This window comes from Gallus gallus, chromosome 6, assembly GCF_016699485.2.
Source record: "Gallus gallus isolate bGalGal1 chromosome 6, bGalGal1.mat.broiler.GRCg7b, whole genome shotgun sequence".
NCBI lineage: Eukaryota > Metazoa > Chordata > Aves > Galliformes > Phasianidae > Gallus > Gallus gallus.
This window is the reverse complement of record NC_052537.1, coordinates 11,427,161-11,441,816: the sequence shown is the minus strand read 5'-3', so window position 1 is coordinate 11,441,816 and position 14,656 is coordinate 11,427,161. Positions and strand designations below refer to the sequence as shown.

At 38.7% G+C, this 14,656-nt stretch overlaps 1 protein-coding gene across 7 annotated transcripts in view; it reads right to left on the bottom strand.

Annotated features, from left to right (window-relative positions):
- The window catches only part of TET1 (tet methylcytosine dioxygenase 1), a 100,939-nt gene that overhangs the window by 40,177 nt on the left and 46,106 nt on the right, over positions 1-14,656 (bottom strand). For all 7 annotated transcript variants that reach the window (XM_040703169.2, XM_040703172.2, XM_040703174.2 and 4 more), the window contains 3 exons: positions 4,130-6,641; positions 2,811-2,901; positions 2,125-2,218 (listed from right to left, as the gene is read on the bottom strand). In XM_040703169.2, the coding sequence (XP_040559103.1) occupies positions 2,125-2,218; positions 2,811-2,901; positions 4,130-6,641 (2,697 nt within the window). The remainder of the gene's footprint in view (positions 1-2,124; positions 2,219-2,810; positions 2,902-4,129; positions 6,642-14,656) is intronic.

Here is a 14,656-nt window from a genome sequence, read left to right as displayed (position 1 = left end):
AACTTAGGAGGAAATGAGTATTATGAAACAGAGTCATTAACAAGAATATATATATTCTTACATATTATATATATAATATGTATATTATGTACATATACATATATACATAATATTTATGGAATAATACATACATATATACACATCTTATAAAACAGCCTTTGATTCTAAGATGTTTCTAATGAACCCACAAACGACAACATAAACTCATAGTAAAAAGGAAAATTACTGGGGGAAAATAGCTAAATATGACTGCTATATCATTTCTTGTCCTCTTCACATTTGCTTCAGCAGAACTCCATCATGGTGCTCTTGCCAGCAAGTCTCTCAAGAGCCCTAGGGGCAACAGCTTGTCCATCTGCAAAGCAGAAACCAGTCTGTCCCAGAGAGCACTGTAATGAGCAAGTGAAAGTCTCTGTGCAGCTGACAGAACCTTGTGACTGCAATTATCTGAAAGCAGAGCAAACTTTTTCCGTATGCTTTCAAACAAATTTCAGAATTATACTTCTTTGCTCATAGCCCAAACAGAAATATGCTCCATTTTAAGGATTAAAATTAGCGTTGCCAATCGGAAGTTAACTCACACATTAAAAATACCAACTAAAAAAAGTGGGTTATATACAGGATGAAACATAGAGAAGATTTCCATGATTTCCTTCCTTCTCTTGTATCACGCAGTCACACAGTAACAGCAGACTTGGAAAGGCATTCATTCCTTTTAGGTCTGAGTTTGCACACAAAAAGTCTCTGCTGCACAAAAGACATTTGGAATTTAGTTCAATTAACATTAAAGCTTACTCTCAAAAATGTTTGACATGTAGAAATTTAACTGAACTGCACCATAATCTTTAAACAGCCTCTCCTATATGCATAGAGTGCTTTCTGGCTGTCATATAGCACACACATGTTGGACACCTATACCCATGCAGATGCACAATAGAATCTATCATCTCTTTTACATAAAAGGCAGTATGTTGATACTGGCAACAGAAAAACAAAGCTTAAGAATTAGGTTTAAATCTCTTCTTCCTTCCAGAGGAAGGTGCTCACAACTCACTAATGTTTGCTAAAGTAAAAATTGTAATTCCTAACCTCTGTTAAGGTTGAAATTTTTTTGCTCAGTTGAAGTGCTAAAAACAAAACCAACCAACCAAAAAAAAAAGTCCATTTTTTTGGGTTGGTTGTTTCCGAAATTTGACCATCTTTTTTTTTCTCGGATGCCTATTTGTTACTAAATATCATATGAAGCAAGGTATGCATAGGAGATTCCTTTCTGAATGTTATTTTATGTATGGAGTATGAAAAACACATTTTAACTGTTCCAAGCATATAAGCAGTAAATATACACGCAGTACCATTCACATTCTTACTTCAGTTACATAGTTACAAATGCTCCTCTACCAACTGCACAGTTATCCTCATCAGATTAGCCAGTTAAGTCTGAAATTCCTAAATACAGCAACAATTAATATATATATAAATATACATATATATTCCAGCAAGCAAATTCTTTTTATTTCCAAAACTCAGTGTACAAGATTTCCAGTCTACTTTTTACCTCCCTCGGTGGTTTCAGCAAAGATTAAGGACAACCAATTCTTTCCAAGCTCTTTCCTGGAGCTTGTCTGTTACCTCATTTCCTGGCTCCTATGAAGCAATGTGAGACAAGACTTTGGTGAAAACTATCACCGTGACATTTATGTTTCCAAATAGTGAGTTCAGTCCCTCAAAGCACACTCCATGGTATATGAGACAGTTCATACAATTGAGAAGTTGAAAAAAAAAAGTTAATGTATGGTTTTCCAACTCTCCTTTTCTTTCACGCTTCCCAGTAGCTTACTTCACGAGACATCCAGCTTCCGGGCACAGCCAAGTGCTCTTACCCTTGATTTGCCCATCTCTGCCAGCTCTCTGAAGCACCTCTCTCAAACTCATTCTAACCACAGCGCCAAAGATTAAAAAGTGATATCCTTAGCTTCATCATTCAGTTAGACTTGTGAATTGATTAAATGAAGAAGAAGCAGACCTTGATTAAAGATCAGATTATATTTAAGCTCAAAGACTACACATCATTAGATACTTAAAAGCCACACAGAACAATTTTACTACTATAACATAAAAACTTACCCACTTGGCAATCGGACACCCCTGAGAGCTTTTTCCTTCCTTTCCTGTATAAACGACTACCTCTATTCTCACAGCGCTTCCTTTTGCTCCATACCTGCATTAAGAAAGTTCAGGAGCAGAACTGAAAACACATTTTAAAACAGTAAACACATTCAACAAAACAACACTTTTATTTTTTACTTTAGTGAGAATAGAAGAGAAAAAAAATATTTAGAACAACAAAAAACACTTTTAAATTCAAAGTCCTGCTTGCAAAAGCGATTTTGAAATATCTATTCCAATAACAAGCTTCTGTCACTAAGGGATCATTACTTGGAAAGGAAATGCTATCTGCTTGAAAATCCTGGAGCACATAGTCACTTTCTGTCCAATTTGAGACAGGTTGTTTGCATACAGAACACCAGAAAGCCTACTCCTGCCAGCTGCTAATCTCTGTCATCCCTATGGACTTCAGCAGCACCTACAAGCACGCTGGCTAAAATTGCTGGAGCTCAGACAAGATGCATGAGTTTGGAATTGGAATGCGAGAGCTTCCCTCTAGCACATCAGAACAGGAAAATGCTTTACAAATGAGTACAGCAAAAATTCTAGAAAAACAAAGCCAAACAGCGCTCATTTTCTCACAGCTCCTCTTCTTTCCAGTTTACACAAAAATACTGCTAGCACTAAAAAGCACATTTTCTCACCTGTTCTCCATTATTTCTCTCACAGCAGCAACACTTGGTCCTGTCCCGAGGTGTGTGTAATACGGGCCTTCATCTTTCTCAATAATTTGCTCTATAAACAGGTTGAGAAAATTAAGTTTGCACGTCCACATCTCATTTACATCACTACAAGTCAGCTTAGAAATGGTTTACAGAAATATCTCCCAAATTAAATACACAAAATCTGCCCCTGAAATGCAATGAATAAGTAGTATGACTGATTTTTCTCCTCAGAAACATCAAAATTATATTATTCTATGCTTGCTTTCTCCTCTTAATCTTCTGGCAGATTTTCTTTCTTGATGCTACAAATAGATCCTATTTATAATACTATCTTGCATTCTTTAGCAATGCTTATTGCAGGACCGGACACATATTGACTAAGTAAGCTTCCCAACACCCTTGTGGGTAGGCAAACGTTATCAATTCATTTTAGACAACGGAGAATTGAGGCCAAAAAACATCAGCTGACAGTCATACACATACTACAGAACAAAAAACGCTATCCGGGCCTCTTAACTAACACCTTGTTGCTTCAGAACATTAGAGCAAAGATGAAAAAATCCTCCTGTGTACAGTGTTGTTAAGTCCCTGAAGTGGTTTTTTCCTCCCCATCTGTGTGCTTTGATAGTTTGAAAACACAGCATGTCCAACACCATCAATCAAGTTGTATTGCAGAATTCTCAGTACTGAGTTCAATCCGACACCTCATGCTACAACACAAACTGTTCCATATCTGGATTTATTACCTAATCTCCACCTCTCATCTCTGAGATGAGACATCTACAAGCCTTAGACAGGAATCTTAACAGAAACTCCCATCACGCTCAGGGCAAACTACATCCGTAACACAGCTGTCCTCAACAACTCCCTGCTGCTTATCCAGGAGGCATTGAGGTAACAATGAAAAGGTATTGGGAAAGTTTTTCCGCAGCTCAGCTCAAGCAGAAACTAGTTTGAGACCAGAAAAATCGTGATCTGATATATTCAGATGAAGTTACACAGCATATAAGCAAGTAATGAGAAAACAAACAGAAAAAACTCATTTTCCTCAATTTGAATTTAAACAGATCAGATGCAAGGCCAAAAATATTGAATTTTGCTGTTACTTGCAGGCCTGAAGAATGTCAGGCAAAGGTTACAGAAAGGGAAAGAATCATTTTTTTCTAGTTCCTAACAGCAAAACAAGTATCCTTTGGCAACAGCTAAGCATCAAGTATACCTTCTCGCATTAAGGAGAGCAACACAAACACACGTCCATGTGAAAGGTACAGACAAAAGCTAGCGAAAGGGTGACTTACCAACACAGTCACAAGTTGGCAATTCAGACTGTCCTTTTTTTGTAGGTGTATCTATTAAATTTTTTGTAGGAGTATCGAGAAACTTCATAGGTGATTCGAGAAAACTGCTGAGTGTGTTTTTTGCTGGAGAACACCCTGAGTCGCCTGTGCTCTGTGGATGGTCAGTACCCAAACTTCTTGACGTTAGAATGGTAACTTCACCTGCACACTCCATGTTCCTGAGAGCTTCCACAGTGCCTGGCACCTGACCCGCACTGCAGGAAACAGGCAGCATCTGCGACTTCGGATCTACCCGTTGATCAACAGCACCCTGCTGGACATAGGCTTTATCTTCACCGCATGTTTCACCAGCTCTCAGGTTAGACTGACTAAAAGTTTGAGGCAAAGGATGTGTCTGACCAACGTTCACTGCTTGCTGTACCTGAGAATTACATTTTTCTGTAAACATCTGTGTGTTTTCACTTGGTCTGGTTAACAAGGATGCTGTTTTCAACTGTGAAACTGACAGAGGATTATGGGAGAGCAGATCACTATATTGGTTACACGGAGCAATGTCGTTTTTCACTGGAACGATGCCTGGTGGGTCACTGGAGCCTGCAGTTTTGATTTGCTCATTCACCACTTCATAGCCAAACAACCTGTCTTTTTTTTTCTCCTGTGGTACCTCAGATAACCTATGGAATTTTATCTGTGTTTGAGGAAGAAACAACCTAGGTTTTTCCTGTAATGTTAGCGCATTTTGATTCAGTGCTTTCTGTACTTTGGTTCTCGGTGATTTTTTTTCAGCCAGAGCTATTCTGGAGTCCTGTGGCATGGCTTGACCAAGCTTGTGCAGTTTTGATGATATCCAAATGTCCTGTAACTCACTGTGCTGGCATGACAACAACTCTAGTTGGTTTCGATTAATTTGTTGATAGCGTGCTTCTTGAGGCTTTTTTTTGTGCCTTGGTTTCCATGGTACAGCATTTCCTTTTTTATTTGTTGATTGTTTTTGCTTTAACAGTAAGGAGCTGCAGTTATGCCTAAAAAATACAGATTCTTTTCTCTGCAGCAGATCTTGGTTATGTTTTGCTTGCCTCTCATGGGATATTAGGTTAAGCAGTGATGTCTTGATGTCATTCTTCTGCGCTGGATTTGCCCGGTTTGATTCAATTAATGCTGCAAGTTGAGTTAGTTGAGTAGCTACATCCTCTTCATCCTGGCTGTGAATTCCTCCTTCTTTAATTAAAGAACCAGCTTCCAAGCTCGAATCATTACAGGTTGGCTTTTGATCTAACTGGCCAAGAGTATCCAAGTTGTTGCTTGTATGCTGGACATTGCAACACCGTGAAAGGGTGACTGGATCATAGTTTTTCTTGGTATTAAGTCCTGAAAATGATTTTGCATTAGATCTCAACTCAGATAAAGTTTTGGTATCTCTCGAGGATAACTGCAATTTATACATCTCGCTAGCTAGATTGGGAGGTTTATCACGCAATTCAGAAATCGAACTTTGACCATTGTATAACACTGGCTTATTTGGGAGCTGCTTTTGTGAGTGAGCACAGTGAGTCAAGAGCTGTTCTTCTTTCTCTAAGTAAGTGTCTTTGATTTCTTTTAACGTAGAAGACGTAAAGGAGGATGAAATATCCCTTTTATAACTATGGAGCAAGTTGGAAGTTCTTTCTTCCGTACATTCAGTATTGTCAGCTTTAGCTGGGGAAGATGTTCCTAAAGGGACTTCAGATAACTGTGTTAAAGCTTCAATAGCTACAACCTGCTCCACAGTTAGGTTTCTGTTTTTAATCAGGGACAAGAAAGTTGGCTGGAGCGAGGGATTCTCATGCTGTGTCTCTGTGTTAGGTACTTTGAAGCCATCCTCTCCATGCACTTCGTCTTTAACCAATGGAGGACAACATGTGCTTTCTTGCAGATCCAAAACAGAACTGGTTTGCAATACTGACTTATGAGAATCCTGAAAGATGCTGCAAGTACAATTTTCCTCTTTCATGAAAAGATTCCCTTGTTTGTCTGGGTGAACACAGCTAACGCTAGTTGTCAGAGTGCTGACTATGTCATTCAGATTGGTAGCCTTCATCCACTGGGCATGGGAGTTACTTGTCAAATCTGTCCTTTCCTCTACAGATGCTTTTTTCAGCGAAGCAACTGCTTCTGGTGATGAGTAATGTAGGGTTTTTATGCCATTTTTGATGGTCTGTGCAAATGATTTTTTTGGCTCAGCTAATTGACTGGGAGAGACCGCTCTTTCACTTTCTTCTGCATTTCTCAAGTGTTCGTGGCCTGTCACAGTTCCATGGGTATCTCCATTGACATGAACACCAAAAGATGGCTTCTCGTTATGTGCCCACTTCTCTGCTTCTAAGCCTGTCATTCTTTCTTTCTCCTTAGACTGTGCATTTTCAAAGGGTTGTGTTTGGTTTGTTTTCACCCTGTATTTTTCACCATGACCGCAAATACTGCATTCCATGAGTTCTGGTCTGCGGCCATTTACTGGTTTGTTTTCTAAATTTGCCTATGAAATAATAATTAAAAAAAATGTTGTAACAGCTGCTCAAAAACATTAAAAATAAGAAGCATATGACCTACAGCAATTAAACCCTACTTTGAATATATGAGGAATATCCTAATTAAGCACAGGCACAGATGTTGAAAAAAAACCACAAGAAGTCATAAGAAGCCTGAAGCCTGTCCATACTTATAGTAAGGTGTTTTTTTAAGGTGCTTTAATGGGGCACACAGAAGAAGCAAGCTTGTGCGTGGGGAAAGCTAAAGAAATGAATCAGCACATAAAGTACTTCACTAAATGGTAAAGATTCTGATCTAAGGATTTAATTTTTTGCTGAATTGACATAAGAAATGAAAGTCTCCCTCCAATTCAAAGCAAGACTGAAATCTTAAAGCTTGGACTTCACAAAGTTTGGTATAATTATACTTCTACAGCTACACCCAAACAGCCATGCGACTTGTTTGGACGCTCTAGTAAGAATGACTGTTTTTTGGGTTAGTTGCAACTCCTTCAAAACTGACAAAAGCTAAAGTGACATGGTCAATAAGCCAGCTATGGTGTTAGTGCATCTGAAAGTTATCATGTAAACACTGTGACTGCCTCGAACATTTAGATGGTATCTTTCAGATTTCTAATCAGTCTTTCAGGTAACTGAGCAACCAATATTACTATTTTATCAAATTCCTAATATTTAGTTTAATATATCCTTCATCTTCCCAGACACCATACAATTCATGTGGCTAAAACAACGTCAAAACCATCCGAGTCAGAATATCGCATCCTCGAGATTATATGCATGTGATCCTCATTTGAGGTAGTAATCTTATTGCAGCATCTAAGAATTATTTAAATGTCCTGTAGCTGTCAGCCCTACTTAGCACAGAAAACAGTACTGCTTTTCAAATTAGACACAAGCAATAGAACTGATTAATTAACCATACATTGGCACAGAAGTTTTTAGCAGTTCACTTTTAGCACCAAACTTAAGACAGTTAAACATGATTTAGCAGCTGTAGCTAAAATGCATGGACTTCTCCAAGAAATGAGAACAAATGTAAAATGGATTTATAATTAATCATTACCATCAAGGTGAACCTTTCAGAAATCGCTACGTAAAATGAAGCATATGGACCTAGCTCCATCTGGAGCCCAATATCCGCCTCACAACTGATCGCTAATTGATAAAAAACGTAACAGAAAATCCTTAGTGTGCCCTAAATATTATCAGGCATCTAAGTCCTATGAAAATGCTATGTAAAAACGTATCCAGCACCACTGCAGCTAAGTCAAATGTATGGAAATTAAGAAAGAAAGACACCATACATGTTTCTTCATTACATACAGATGTTGACTCAGGCCTCTGAGCCTGAATTCCTGTGAATCCTGGGGATTTTTCATCAAATGACCCAACGACCCAGGGGATCACCGAGCAATTTCTAAGAGTTCCACAAAAGTGGATAAGTAAATCTATTGCTAACAGGCATAAAGGATTTACATAGGCCTCCATAACTGTACCAAAGAATACTGGAAGGATCCATTACTACAAAGTAAAAATGCACAATTCCATGCCCACACAAAAGCTGCACCTGAGTTAGCTAGCTTCTTTCCTCTGCACTTAACTTCAGGAAGAACTACAATATGAAGTTACTGATTTTTCATCAATAAAAGTATACCTCTATCAGTCCAAAAGCTGTCCCAACTACGTAAAACCGCTATTAAAAGTTATCTAATTAAATGAGTAGGAGGCTGAGGAGATGAAAGCAAATAGATTAAAATCATTCCTCAGTGCTTACAGGTTTTCAGTACAACCACAAAAAACTGTAAGTCTGCAAAACTGGCATTAATGAGAGATGGAGGGAAAGGAGGAAGGTTCAACCATGACCATCAGCAATATGTCCCACTTCTCTCTCAACTATGCTGTTCCTCAGTAAAGTACTTTTATCTGACATAAAAGCAATACTGTGCTTGAAAATGCTAAGTACGTTACCTGTTAGAAGCATACAAGTGCAGCGCTGTGTCCACATAAGACCCAACTGATCTCAGCAAACTGGCATTATTAATAAAATTATTCCCCACACATATCATAATTTCCACTAACTGGAAGCTGCCTACTTGCAACAAGGAAGAAAAAAGAACCAGCTGAATCATATCACTAGCTTTGTTTTCTATCTTATTTTTCCACACAAATAACAGAAATTATAATAAAATTTGATGTGAACAAAAATCAACTCCTCTTCCTTTTGAGCACTGTGCTACTTTCCCTTTTTTGTTACAGCACTGCAATGAATCCTAAATATACCTTCCCCCCCCTTCTTACCATACTTTTCTGTGGCCTTTTCTGTTTAATAGGTAAAGCTACTGTTTCACTGTATAAAAAGAAATACAGACATTCAAGCAGGGGCAGAGCTCATTTGATTCTTCTCCTCAGCCGAAGTCTGGCAGGCCAAAAGCAATAGCTCAGCAAATGCTTTTGCAGCTGAACAACCTGGTTGGAGAAGTCTATCTTCCAGTCCTGAATCAAAGCACTGAAAACTATAGTCAAGGATACCATGCTTCCAAGCAGCAGTCTTAAAATTCAGGGAAGCTGAGCATGGAAGACCAATCCAATTGATTTCTAAAGTTTTTATACAAGTGTAATGGAAAGTGGTAGAACAAACTGGATCAATGAAAGTAATTTCCTCTCTTCTTCATGAAGTGGAGCACTGCTCTAGCTGGATATAGAGAACACTAGCAAATCACGCTCAAGATAAAATTTTGCAATAGTTAAAATTATTAGGAGAGGAACCGTAGAAATACAGCCCACTGCAGTCATTGCTAGATTGTTTAAACTTGAACATTTTATCTTTTTCTTCTTATACACACACTTCACTGCAGGAGGTGATGCTTCCAAGCATACATGAAAAGCCAATTACAGCAAATCACTCTCAAAAGAGTCAGACCGTAACATTTATTTTTCTTTTAATACAACATGACTCTGAAGTAATGCAAAGATATCAGTAATTCACAACCAAAGCACAATGTCAAGGCTACCCTAAAGACTTTTCCGCATTTTCTGTTCAATTGAGAGTAGACTGCAGGCTTATATCTTGCTTCATGCCTCTATAGGTGGTAACAACACATTTTGTACTGAAGGTAACAGCCAGTAATTATTCTTATAAACCAGAAATAACAAATGATACCAAGATCAACTACTGACAAAATGGCTCTCAGAGCAAGCCTTGACAAGCTGCACAACAACCTACGTCCCCTAAATAGGCATCCCAATTAGATTCTTCCCCCACCCCCATAGGAATAGAGTTCTCAACACATGAGAATAATGCTTGCACCTACTAGCTTGTGCTAATAACCAGGATGACCTGAAAGGTAGTTCTTCCAGCATCACAACATACAACAATGCGAAGGGATGGGTGAGCGAGGAGAGCTTGCACTGTGCGCCTCTTCCCCTCTGCAGTGCTATGGGTAAGTCTGGATCCTGACAAAGCATCTGCAGCCATGCAGCAGGCCGCACACACTCTTCCAGGTTGGCACAGTGCTGGTGCCACCTCAGAACTCTAATATCTCAAGAAGAAATCTCTCCCAGAAAAACTGTTTGGGGAAAAAAAAAAAAAAGACAAGAAACATACTTCATCTAATATCTGAACAGGGTATTTTCTTCATGATCCACCTGTCAGCTGTCAGTGCTTCACCAGGAGATAAGCAAGAACCAGCCAGCTGACCAGTACCAATTTACTCCTGTGCAATGTATTCCTATTCCCCAGCATCTGCTCCCCAGGACATGTGTCAATTCCATGGAACTCAGGATGGGTGCTGCCTAATAGAGGTGTAAGTATGGGATCATCATATAGGGATAAAAAGATAGATATGCGATAGTAGATACGGATAGGGAGCCAGAAACCACAGGCCGGGGGAAACACTCATCTACATTGGGTGCTACCAAGAAAGCCATCCCGTGCATTGGTTTGAACAGAGGAATGATGCTGTGGAAAGCGTAAGGCCACTGACTGCCATAATGCAGACAACAAAAAAGTTGCTGCCCAAGGTTGCAGGCTGAGCAGAGTTTCTGGGCAGGTAACCAGGCCACAGAGAAGGACAGCTGCAAGCTAAGGCTCATTCCTATTAACCTCACCAGAAACTTAAATCTATTATCACCAATTACATCTTCAAATGGCCATGAAATGATATGCATCTCTCAGTACACCACACTTGTACAGCAGCTTACAGAAAGCACATTTCCTACAGATCTTCAGGTAAAGAGAGTGATTTGGGTCCTACGATAATATAACGTAACCTGCCCATACAATGTTTTGTTCCTCACAGGAACAACAGCACTGAGGAAGCATTTACAGCAGGCTCATAATTCCATATTTTAGAAGCTACTGCAACAAAAACAAATAATCTTTGCTCTTGGCAAAATGATGTTAAAAAGTGTAAGCAGGTTTATATGGAAACTCAAGGCAACTGAGTTCTTCTGGCAACTTCTGCAAAGCTGGAGAAATTCACCCAACTGTGTTTTGCTGGACAGATCCCCCTTCACTCACTACTGCCCTGCACCCCAGAATATCCAGCCACCCAAACCCACCCACTCAATTACCACAGCAAGTAAGACTTCACGCTGGATCTTTTAACAGCTAGCAAATCCACTCTACCTAACAGTGTGAGGATTTTGTCATCTACATTTATATCCAGAATGAGCTTGAGTAGCAACTATATGGTAGTATCTTCACTCTCTTCACTTCTCTCTTCCACACCACTACCACAGTTCTCCTGCTCACCTTATGTAACACTTCAGCGAGACCACTTACAAGAAGACCTACTGGATCTTCTACAAGAAGACCCTAAAGGATGCAGTTACTAGAAAAAAAAATAAAGTGCAAAACACTTATCCAGACTCTAAAGGTTTCATACTGTGACCCATAGAGAAGTATATTTATTAGATTACTCAGATTTCTGTTTCTGTCAGCCCTGTGCTCTAGGGTATGAAAGTGCAAAGCAAAAGCACAAAAAAAAGCCACACCACGAAGGACACCCTGTTCCCCTAACACAGGTTCCCAGAAGTGGAGGTGTTAAAGAAAAACTTGTTACAGAACCTTTTCTGCTACAGAAGCCAATACAAACTAGTATCTTGCTTGGGTTTTTCTGTTTGTTCTAAATGATGTTTTGATTTATTCAATCATTTATCTTCAACATTGAAATGGAACACTCAAAGAAACGCTGACAGCTCTGGGAAACATGGCATTCAACCCACAAAAGAAAAATTATAGATACAATCACCAGCAATATCTATTCCCTAATACAACCCTCCCTAACGTGCTTTAATTAAAATGTAGAGATAGAATAAATTCAGTCTTTGAACTTACTCATCCTAGCTAACATCTCTTATAGTTTACTCATTTATGAAGCCATCACCATACGTTTAAGCCTGTAACTGTAAATTGAGAATCAGCAGTGTTCTTAATGGGGTCCTCGGGGAACTTATCACAGCTATGTACTATATAAGATCCTTAGCAATGACCTAGAAGAAAAATGAAATTAATTCTGATAGAAAAATAGCTAATAATGATAAAACTAGACATGATTTTTTGACTGGCAAGCAAACATTTCAATACAGATAAAGGTGAAGCTGTGTATCTAACAACAAAGTCATTGGACTGTATGTACATAATACAGGTTTTATCTTAGAAAGCAATGACCCTGGAAGGAGCATTAACATGGTCAATAAAACACTGCACAGTAACTATAGAAACTCCTGTTGCAACTTTATGGCCAAAACAGTTAGCAAGATTCTCCAGCGCATAAATAACAATGTAATTAGGAAAAGACAGATTATTTTATACCCTGTATTTGGCACTTTTACACCTGCCAGTGGAGCAGAGCGTCCAATCCTGGCGTACCCAATTCAAGCAAGACATTGATATGCTGGACAGGTCTTGGAGGACCATGAGAAAAACAAAAGATTGAAGTATCTTGAAGGGAAAGCCTCAAGTCCACTTTCTACAATTTACCAAAGAAAATTGAAAGGCCACAAACTATTGCTAAGTCTGTGCAGAAAAGAAAGCTAATAACAGAAGGCTCTTTGTCCTAGTAGACAAAAGTATAACAAGACTCAATGACTTTAAGTTAAAGCTAGGGAAGTCTGGACTGAAACTATGTTGCGCATTTTTGTAGAGGTACAGAGTAAAAAAATCTTTTAAGCATGTCATTAGATGCTTCCTTGCAATTTTCACTTTACAAGTTAAAAATACCTGAAGGAACTTGAAAACATGAGGCTTCAATCATCATAAATTGATTCAGTCTTACAACCCCCAAGTGCAAGAGCAAATGATCACAAAGACCTTGCACAGCTTTAGGGTATGTGAACCAAGCTAATGTAAGTTAGTCCCTTGCCCTGTGTTTGGGCTCACTAAAGATCTGAACTGCTGCCTCAGGTAATGCCCCACTTTCTATAATCTAACCAGGAGCACATTCAGCTCCTTCACACAGGACTTAGTTTGAGTACTTAACCATCTGCCCCACAACCAGTTACGTTATTTACAACCTGATACAGGCAGACCACGTCTACCAAGGACATGCAGCTCAGTAAGTTAACAATGCTAACCAGCCCAAGGACGTACTGAAACAAGTCATTCACCAAGTCATTTCCAAATTCCAACATCTATATTGCACATACATTCTAGGCTGGTTAAAGCCAATGAGAGGGCAATAGACTAAAAAGAATAACTAAGTCAGAGATAGCTACATTAAGAGGACCAGCAAAAGGCAATTCAGATAAAAAACAGTCATACTGATGGGATAGACCAGCTACAAGGCAGCATGCAGGATCCTGCAACTATGTTTTGTTTATTCCCATGAGGGGGAAAAAAAAAGCCTAAAAACAACAATGTATCTTTTCCACCAGCCAGCAGACTTAGAGTTTGAAACAAAGCTGAGAACAGAATTTACACATATAACACCCACTGTCTCCTTACAGGATGAGCAATTTCCACTCACAAGCTACAACAACAACGGTCCGGAGCAGCACTGCAAGAACAACAGTGTTTGGGTTGCAGTGATAACAGTGATCAGGCAACGATCATCTGCTACAAAATTAAATGCTTCGTATTTTTAAATATGTGGAAACTCTAATTTACAACGTCAATAAAATCTTGTTTTACAAAAATGAATTTCAGAGTTACATGTTTACTACATTTTTACTACATTTTACAAAGCAACGATTAAATGATATGATTTGGACAAGAACAAGGAATTCAAAATTGAGTGTCCAGACACATGCCACTCAATTTGAAGTCCGCCTTGAAAGATCCTAATGTTACAAAAGGCTGAATGCTTAAAGTTGCTGGGACAAGCAGACAGACAAACATATTCTGTGCACTAACTTTAGAGAAATCAATGGCAAGTAATTACCATTGGTTTCTTTCATGTAATTACTGCTTTCTTTTTTTCATGATATTGGGTAAGTTTCACACATCTGACATTTCACAAGAAAGCACCTTTGTAACCACGCATGGATCCTTTGTTTATACCGCCCAAATGAAACCCTATAAATATAAATATGCTGTAGTGGAACTTAAATCTTCTGGTATTTACAAAGCCGAGGCTCTCACTGATGCCCATGGGAAAACCTGCCACTGTCTTATCTTCAAGATTTTATTATTGTTATTATTTTAATTAATACCATATCTAAATTCTTAGTGCAACATCAGAAAGAAAAAGTACATAGAAATGAAAATCTGGTCCCATTCAAGTAAGGTGGAGACTTCTAACTGGGTTTCCTCTTGCAACAGTTACTGAAAGCAACAAAAAAACTTGCTTAGCAATGTGGTACAGGGTTCCAAACAAAGAGCATCCATTTTCACATTTTCTAGATACTGCTATTATCTATAAGTGTATGAGTATCAAACACTAAACACCAGCAACCCAATACTGGAGTCTGCAAAGCTATTTCAAGTATTACATTGCCTACATTACATATAGCAAGTATTCAGTAAAGTTCTTAGTCCCATAATTAATAAATAGTATCAACA